The sequence below is a fragment of the Oncorhynchus mykiss genome, chromosome 16 (assembly GCF_057628025.1).
Source record: "Oncorhynchus mykiss isolate SJ-2025 chromosome 16, ASM5762802v1, whole genome shotgun sequence".
NCBI lineage: Eukaryota > Metazoa > Chordata > Actinopteri > Salmoniformes > Salmonidae > Oncorhynchus > Oncorhynchus mykiss.
This window is the reverse complement of record NC_143037.1, coordinates 13,510,423-13,519,978: the sequence shown is the minus strand read 5'-3', so window position 1 is coordinate 13,519,978 and position 9,556 is coordinate 13,510,423. Positions and strand designations below refer to the sequence as shown.

Here is a 9,556-nt window from a genome sequence, read left to right as displayed (position 1 = left end):
TACTCATATCAGTCTGTACATAATAAGTCACGGGGTAGTAGAACACAGAACACAAGTCATTGATTTGTATAAATAGATGTTTGGATGCTGTAACCCTACTAAGTCATCTCTTCCTGTCCTGTCTGTGTCGTAGCTGAGGGTTGTAGTTACAGTATGTTCTATGTGGCAGAGGCTACTGGGCCCGGGGCCAGCTGTTGGTGGGAACTACTGTTTGAGGGGGGAGTGGAAGGCCATTACATGACTGGAGCCTTTGGTCACCGTGCATGGCGGCATGTAGTCATAGAGTTGGTTCCGCAATTCAGGTTTCACTTCCATTCCTGGTACTGACTGATAGAGGCGATGGCAGCCAAAGGCATCCGACTCAGTCCCATGGCTTTCTTAGCTCACCCCTTCCTTCTCCCAAACGTGCCAGCCGGGCCGTGACAGGAAACCTTGCCCTGTGGCGGAGCCAGGCGAGAATCTCGGGTTAGAACATGATCTCATTGCTTGCCAGCTTCAAATACATATAAGACGTTGAACTGAGGCCTGCAACCGTAGAACACAGACAGTTGACACTGACCATTGACTGGGGATTTGAGCTGATGGGTATTCAAAGAGTGGGTCTTTATGTCTTTTTCAAATCAAATCAAATTTTATTCGTCACATACACATATTTAGCAGATGTTATTGCGGGTGTAGCGAAATACTTGTGTTCCTGGCTCCGACAGTGGAGTGGTATGTAACAATTCCTCTGGCAATTTTTCGAAAGCTATCTGCTTTCGTTCCACTAGATTTTTATTGTGATCCACAGAATGACCACAGTAGCAAAGAATTTAGGGTTAGAGTCTGCAATTAGGATTTCGGATGTTGGACTGTGTTCATGACGCTGAGCTGCAACCTCAACAACTCTGAGATGAATATTAACTTCTACAGTAACAGTTTGAGAACGATAATCACATGAAGACCGAAATTCTCTGTGAAAAGCCTTCTTACACCTGCTGTTGGGTGTATTCTACTCACTCCCTCTATCACAGATGCCAATGGGCATGGGGTCACAGGACACAGGATTGTCTCAGTTGCTCACATATTCCTAATACAGTGTTTTGTATTCAAGGTTACCGCCAAAAAATGCGAGCCTGGAGAAGCGGAGTATTCAGAGGGAGAATACGAGACATCGGTTAACCAGGAGAAACAAGATGACCTGCGATCTCACAAGGACAGCCTGGCTAACACGGATGTCCCCTTGAATTTAAATGTAAGTCGGATACTATCGTAGCATCCTTAGTGCAATGCCAGCGATCTTGTTAAGAGGTTCAGCCCTAATGAGGTATGTTTATGTGTTGAATTGACAGACATAAGGTTGCGGTTTGAATCTTGGTTGGGGAACCCTGTGAATTTGCTGCAGTAGTTTTGGCACAAAAAGAGTAATCATAAAGATCATGGTACCAAGTATTAAATCCCCAGTTGCGAAGCAACTTTATAGGAGGGCAAGATGTATAGAATATCTGTACTTGAAATGTTTGATTCTGCAGGTAGACAAATCTGGACATCTGAGGTTAGAGACAATTGATGACCTCCAGAATATTCTGCAACTGAGGAAGTCAAGAAAGAGAGCGAGAAGAGTACAAGTTCGCAAGCCACCACCCCCACCAGAGACTGTGGTAAGACAGGCCTAGTAGTTGAGTAGGATGACTTTAACCATTTGCACATTGTTACAACATTGTATATATACATAATATTACATTTGTAATGTCTTTATTCTTTCTGAACTTCTGTCAGTGTAATGTTTGCTGTTAATTTTTGTTTGTTTATTTCACTTTTGTATATCTACTTCACGCCAATAAAGCCCCTTGAATTGAATTGATAAAGCATCGAATTTGAGATTTAAGAATAGAGGCAATTAATAAGATTTGACCCAGAATAAGAAGACTGATCACTACTAAGTAACTGCTACGTTCAGGGGTGGACAGGGACCAGAAATTGGCCCTGGCATTTATAACCCACTGGACAATTTTTTCCTTGAGGCACCCATTATTAGTGAAATTATTATTATTTTGCGCAACCCCCCCCCCCCCCCCCCCAAACAAGTCAGACAGGCCCACTGGGCTAAAAATGTACTAGCCCATCTGGCATTTCTGACAGTCCGCCCCTGGCTACATTTAGCTGAATCACCATCTCTCCTTGCAGCCTTATTATGTGAATGAGGAAGATTTCTTCAAGGCCTGCGAGGAGAACAAACTGCCATTGATCGAAAGGTATCTGGAAAAATCGGGAGATATCAACGCTTGTGACAATGTGAGTGTTTAGACAACACCGACCAAGCTAAAGTTTGCCAATGCACGTCAGCTCAGCTGTGTCATCGTGTGTAATGTATGTTGTAATGCAATGTCCTCCTTCCTATGCCTTTACAGTTCAGACGCACAGGCCTGCACAGAGCTTGCACACAGGGACACGTGGATGTTGTGAAGAGGCTACTGGAGGCTGGAGCTTCAATTGAGTACAAAGACAAGGTACTTTAATGGAAAAGCTCAAAAATAACTGCAGGTCCACAGGAGGCAAGCTCTTGGCAATATATTGCACAGTCTTTGATCCTTTACTGTAAAATCAGTTGGTGTTGATGAGAGAAAGGAACAGATAAAAACAAGGTGGATTTTTGTATAATGTATAATCCCATTGGTTGCCTTCATTTAGCTGGATGCTACTGCTGTCCACTCTGCCTGCCGAGGAGGAAGCACATCTGTGTTAGAACTGCTGCTCAACAAAGATGGCAGCTTCTCTGCCAGGGATAAGGTAAGACTACAGAACACAAAGCTAACATGCCGCTGTGGGTCAGAACACGCACAAATATCACTAAATGCATCAGGGCCAATGTAATCTCTCATGACAAACCTGGAACTGAGATTAGGTTCAATGTGGTTTATCCTTACATATCTTAATTTGAGCCAGTTTGTTACAGCTGGGAAATAATGTGGATTATAATTAATTTACATTTTTTGTAGGGGTTGATACATTTTCCAGAAGAGAAAATGAAGTCTGAAATGTCAAAGTGGAAAATAGAAACTTCAGAAGCCTCTAAACCTTAAACACACTACAAGTTTGACATTTCCACGATTGCAGGAAAGTTATCCTGCAACAGGGTGATCAAATGAAGATCTTACATCTGTAAATGTTTCTTTGTTCATTCATTAGCTCCGTAGCACTCCCCTTCATGTTGCAGTGAGAACCGGTCACTATGAATGTGCTGAACAACTAGTCCACTGTGGAGCTGACGTCAATGCCAAAGACAGGGTGAGTTATTCTCATTCAGTGTGGGAATTAATTTGCTCCGATATATATACCTTAGAATCTAATCAGAATTTTAAACTGGGTGGTTCGAGCCATGAATGCTGATTGGCTGACAGCCATGGTATAGCTGACCGTATACCATGGGTATGACACAAAAATGTGTACTGTTCTAATTACATTGGTAACAAGTTTATAATAGCAATAAGGCACCTTCGGGGTTTGTGGTATATTGCCAATATACCACGGGTAAGGGCTGTATCCAGGCACTCTGTGTTGTACATAAGAACATCCCTTAGCTGTGGTATATCGGTAATATACCACACCTCCCCGGGCCTTATTGCTTAACTAAGTATGAAACACCAATGTAATGGGTCTTTAACTATGGTTTTGTTTATTTATTTTACACAGGAAGGAGACACTCCCATGCACGATGCAGTGAGACTGAACAGATTCAAAATCATCCAACTACTCCTGCTTCATGGAGCCAATCCAAAACTCAAGAATTGTGTAAGTATTTTACTAACTTACGTGCATCATGTAGTCAGAGAATCATACTAGTGATAGCAAAAGGTGACAGGATTTATCCATGAACACGGTGCCATCTTGTGGTGATGAGTAAGATTTAATCTGAGATCAGAAGAAATACACCCAATATTTAATCACAAGAAAACATCAGTCAAAGGTTATTGCTGTAACATACCACTAACTACTATTGAGATAATAAATACATGTTTGTTTTTCTCCAACACAGGTGGGAAAGTCAGCATTGGATAGCACTCTGGAGTGGCAGAGTGGGGCTAAATCGATTCTCAGCAACTTCAAGGATGATGCAAAAACTCCTGTCAAGTCAAGTAAAGTCCTGTTCAATTAAATTGCATTTTATACAGGTCGGAACTCACTCAGAATGAGTAGATAACAGCGAAAGATAGCCCAGTTCCTTTGTGCAGAGTAGTTGTCAAAGTGATTATTTATCTGTTGATTAAAGACATACAGCCTCCAAGGTTTCATCATAGATGAAGAGGCGAAGGGAGAGGATGTACTCAGCCCAAAATCTGTCCACGGGAGATAAGCCCGTCACGACTGTCTTGTCAATAGATAATCTTTGGTGTAATTTACGCTAGGCTGACTTCAAGGACCGGAGTCAATTTTTGTGAACTAGCAGAGGTTTGGTCTGGAACTTTGAGCTAACTGCATTTGCTCCCAGGGATGTTTGTTTCTTTATAGGCAGCTTATTGGAAGTCTGAAATGCTAAAGGTTGACAAATGAACTATGAGGGGGGAAAGAGAAAGTTCAACGTTTGGAAAATGTGACTTGCCTTACGACATCAGCATGACTATAGTATAAAGTCACATTTTTAGAAAGAAATGACTGAATTGATACATTCTTAATTTCTCTTTAATATAAAAAGATAGTCACAAAACAATACTGTTCCGCAGAAAGCAAGCCTGTGGCTTCAACCTGGTTGTGTGGTAGTCAGTGAGAATACAGGATTTGAAAATGCTTGTGTAGTATTAATACACTTCCTGAAGTAACTGCAATGTTTCCACTACATGTTTACCTGTAAATGTATTAAATAGACAGCATTGCCTTTGCTATCTGAATTTGATTCCTTTGTCTAAAAGGAACAAGCATCATCATAGTTGCTAATCCATGACAAACTATGCTACCACTGACCATTAGAAAACAGTCACATTAACACAAAGATATTCATAAAAGGGCATTTACATAAACACATTCTCTATTAATCCGAAAGTATTTTACTTTCTACTATGCAGTCTCAATCTTAGCCATCTGAGGCTGGAACATCCTCCTGTCTCTCAATGGCTGCTCTTTCTTCATAGTGTGTACAATACCCAAGGCAGTCTTTCTTGTTTCTGGAATGACAACACAGTACATTAATTGGTTCCCTTGTGCCACAAATTCTGCTTTGAGACTGATCAACATGTAGTAAATATAGTTTAATGACTGTGTTATTTGATAAATTACAAAAAAATAACATTCCATAGATGGTTAAACAGGACAGTGAGTAGCCCAAGTGAAGATAACATTTGTGATTTGACACAACGTATTCAGCGCGATTGACCAATAAACAGCAGCCTATTCACCTCCATGTAAGTGGACAGCGCGACAGTTGGAGGAGATTGCAGATTTGCCAGGCCAAAAAGTAGGCCTCTGGACCTCATTCAGGACAACAGCACGGACACAGGTTGGCCTCATCACACCTGCATAAGTCTGCACTCTATTCTAGTAGCCTACATCAAGTACTGTAGAAGGTAATGTAAGGATACAAGTTGCCAATGTCGTAGGGTCCCCTCAACTCAAGGGACTGAACAAGGAGGAGGGACACAAGACACATTTACATTAGTAAAGTTCATTTCAGGATGATGTTAACGTGCTCAAGGTTCATATGATAGTCTTACCCTCTTAGGTGACAATCTCATTTCGATCGTACCTTTTCTGCCCCGCTCGTCACAGTTACATTCTAATTGAAAGAAAACATTGCGGTTACACGCACCGTTTGAAAATGGCAGGTGGATTAACAGGTGAACAATGAACCGCGATGGGGTGTATTTGTTTACCTTTCCTTTGCACATCTCCACGAGACTGATGGAATGTGCGATGGTGTATCTTCTCATGGTGGAGTCTCGGATTGCAGGTGCGTAACTTATTTCAAAGAACACACCTCTTTCAACAAGAATAAGTTACATCACTTTTACTATAGAAAAAAAAAAAGGTATCCACTCCAACCAAAAGAAAGCAAGTGAGTCACCAAATAAGTTGTTAATTCAAATACTGACAAGTGCCTTGAAAAACTATTCAGACCCCTTGGATATACAAAATACTCTAATGTCAAAGTGGAAGAAAAATTATATTTAGTATATGATATAACTAAAATATATTTGTTGCATAAGTATTCAGCTCCTCTGAGTCCATACATGTTAGAAACACTTTTGGCATCGATTACTGCTGTGTCTTCTTGGGTAAGTCTATAAGAACTTTTCACACCTGGACTGTGCAATATTTGTCCATAATTCTTTTCATAATTCTTCAAGCTCTGTCAAGATGTTAGGGACCATTTTAAAATGTCTCGCCATAGATTTTCAAGCAGATAAGTCAAAACTGTAACTTGGGCAGTCAGGAACATTATTTGGCCTTGTGTTGTAGGTTATAGTTCTGCTGAAAGGTGAATTCAACTCTCAGTCTCTGGTGTAAAGTAGACTGAACCAGGTTTTCCTCTAGGATTTTGCTTGTCCTTAACACCACCCTGTTTCTTTTTATCCTATAAAAACTCCCCAATAGTTGCCAATGTCATGCATACCCATACCATGATGCAGCCACCACCATGCTTGAAAATGAGGCAGTTACTCAGTGATGTGTTGGATTTTCCCCAAACGTAAGGCCTCACATTCAGGCCAAAAATATAACCTTAGTGCCCTTCTTCATGAGGCTTTTGAAAAGCTTCCTGGTCTTTGTAGTTGAATCTGTGCTTGAAATTCAATACTTGACTGAGGGATATTACAAATGTATTTATGGGGGACAGAGGAAGGGTTAGTCATTCAAAAATCATGTCAACCCCTATTATTTCGCACATAGTCCATGTAACTTAATGTGATTTTTTTAAGCCACATTTTTATTCCTGAACTAATTTAGGCTAGCCAAAACAAAGGTGATGAATACTGATGCAATGACTATATTGTAGTTATGAATTTATCTAAAAAATAAAAAAAATAATTCCACTGACAGTACTTTGTGTGTAGATTGTTGACAAAAAAAATATCAATTTTGATCCCACTGTAAAAATAAAATGTGAAGAAAACCAAGGGGTGTGAATACTTTTGCAAGGCACTGTATACATACTTACCCCATTTACTGGAGAAGGGTTGTTTTTCTGTCACTGCTACACAGATGATGTCAACATCGAATGTCATGCAAGCTGCCTATTGAAACATGTAGAACACCAAAATGAGCAGAAGGTTATCCTAACATACATTGTCAGTAGTGGATAATGATGCTGAAAAATGTACTTACATGAAACAACTTCTCTGTTTTAGGATAGACAGCCACTAAGTCATAAGCTTCGTACTCTGCAGTTGGTCTCTGGGAAGGGACAGATATTATTTGAAAAATCATGCAATATGAATACTGTCATCAAATGTTTAAACTTCTACTGCACACAGAGTATACAAAACCTTAGGAACACTTGCTCATTCCACGACAGACTGACCAGCTGAAAGACATGATCCCTTATTGATGTCACCTGTTAAATTCACTTAAAATTGGTGTAGATGGAAGGAAACAGGTCAAAAAAGGATTTTTAAGCCTTGAGACATGGATTGTATGTGTGCCATTCAGAGGGTGTATGGGCAAGAAAAGATATGTGCCTTTGAATGGGGTATGGTAGTAACGTAAACTCACTCACTTTTGTACATCGCCTTGGTCCATACAATTGACCTTATTTTAGCGCCCCAAAAACATAATACTTCCAGATCAATTGTAATGTTAATACCATAGTAAAGCACAATTTCTCCCCTTTCCAACAAAATAAATGACATGACCTTCACGCTGGCCGTTTCTGCATAATTCAAGAAGGCAATGAGCCCCATCGGGTCTTTTTAAAAATGGCGGGTGGGGAAGCGAAACTAATGCGTGATAGTGAGGAGAGATCACCTGTGGGAAAACGGCCTTTTGTCACTCGATCTGTCCAATTTATCACCTTATCGCCTCTAAAATGTAAATAAAACACTATAAAGAGTTAATATAATGGGTCATTACATACCTATTTGAAGGTTTGTGTCGAATTTGAAATCGGGTTTTTAGGGCAGTGCTAAAGTGATCTTCAGAAGTAAACATTGTCTTTTGAGAGTAATGATCGCTTACAGTGACGACGCAAAAAATGACTAGGTATCCCCCTTACCCTGTCCCTTTCTTGTTTTTAAACGATGAAAGAAGTGCTACACCTGGTGGAGAGATTGTAAGACAGAAATAGTTGCTTTACACGTGCTGTACGTTACGACATGACACGTCACGATGTAACGGAGGGTCAGTTCTCAACTTTTCTCCAATACTATAGATCCATTACCATGTCGATCAACGCCTGAATAGAAACGTAGTTCACACCCCAGATTTTGAAGTCAGTTTTCTTTGCAGCCTCTTTTGAATGTCGTGGTTGCACACATTTATACGGAACGGGGTGAGTTTACGTTAGGTGTCAGACACACCGGTTTGAGTGTCAAGAATTGAAATGATTCTGGGTTTCACACAACAGTTTCCCGTGTGTATCAAGAATGGTTCACCACCCAAATTCAGCCAATTTGACAACTGTGGGAAGCATTGGAGTCAACATTGGCCAGCATTCCTGTGGAACGCTTGACACCTTGTGTAAGAGTCCATGCTCTGACTAATTGAGGCTGTTCTATGGGCAAAAGAGGTCAACTCAATATTACAAAAGGTGTTCCTAATGGTTTTGTAGTGTATATTGGACTCAAAGTGTGATGGGTCTGAGGCCACAACTGTCAGTCGGTTTAAAACCTTGATTGTTCTGGATTTACCCTGTGCAAAAAACAATATATTTAGTTATTATCCCACTGCATGGAGAAATGTGATAGCTATCATCGTGAAAAAGTATTACCTTATACATCAACATTACTCCACATTACCTGCACTACGGGAAATGTATCATACAGTTCTGAGACACATTTTGGTTGGCCAATTCCCTGTAAACATAAGCAAACAAATGTTATTAACAAAGGGGAGGACAGCTCTCTTGACTTGGCGAGTTATAAAACAGGGAACACCGAGTCTACCTGTTTCTTTTGTTGCAAATTAACCACATAATTGATGGCAACTGTGCAGTATCCAACTAAAACATGAAAACGTTACAGTACTTGATTAGCAAATCAATCAAGACATCTTTCAGCTAGTTCTGGTCCATCGTACGACGACATATTGAGGGTTGCCTCAAGCGATGAACTAGCGCGTAGACGTTAGCAAAGACGAATCTGAAGTTAGTGTTATCTTAAGTTTTGCAAATGAGAACAAGATAAAAACATAGCTAGTTACGGTGAGCTGCTAGCTAACATAACGTTATCCAGGCAGCCATGGTCTGCTTTATGCATAAAGGTTTGTGCTAGTTAAACAGTTATGCAAATGGTTCAAACATAGTTACGGTGCTGCTGTTGCAATAACATTCTGAAGTCGTTTTTTATCGGTTGTGTAGCTAATATTCGAATCCATAAACACAGCCATGTTTCCATGTGTATAATTTTAAACTTGCATGTCGACAGTGAGTTAA

At 40.3% G+C, this 9,556-nt stretch overlaps 1 protein-coding gene and 1 pseudogene across 2 annotated transcripts; one reads left to right on the top strand and one right to left on the bottom strand.

Moving 5' to 3' along the window:
- Window positions 1-428: 428 nt before the first annotated feature.
- Window positions 429-4,857, top strand: LOC110492837 (uncharacterized). The gene is made up of 9 exons (XM_036946243.2): window positions 429-596; window positions 1,094-1,234; window positions 1,512-1,640; window positions 2,167-2,274; window positions 2,391-2,489; window positions 2,671-2,769; window positions 3,169-3,267; window positions 3,673-3,771; window positions 4,016-4,857. The coding sequence occupies exons 1-9, from the start codon at window positions 582-584 to the stop codon at window positions 4,133-4,135; spliced, it is 909 nt and encodes a 302-aa protein (XP_036802138.1). The 5' UTR covers window positions 429-581; the 3' UTR covers window positions 4,136-4,857.
- On the bottom strand, window positions 4,642-9,550 carry LOC110491400 (ribonuclease P protein subunit p30-like; annotated as a pseudogene). Its single transcript, XR_016487136.1, has 9 exons — window positions 9,069-9,550; window positions 8,922-8,978; window positions 7,294-7,362; window positions 7,127-7,202; window positions 5,844-5,949; window positions 5,717-5,746; window positions 5,553-5,590; window positions 5,370-5,436; window positions 4,642-5,138 (listed from the first exon to the last, which is right to left on the bottom strand). The product of XR_016487136.1 is annotated as a ribonuclease P protein subunit p30-like (transcript).
- Between the last annotated feature and the right edge of the window lie 6 nt (window positions 9,551-9,556).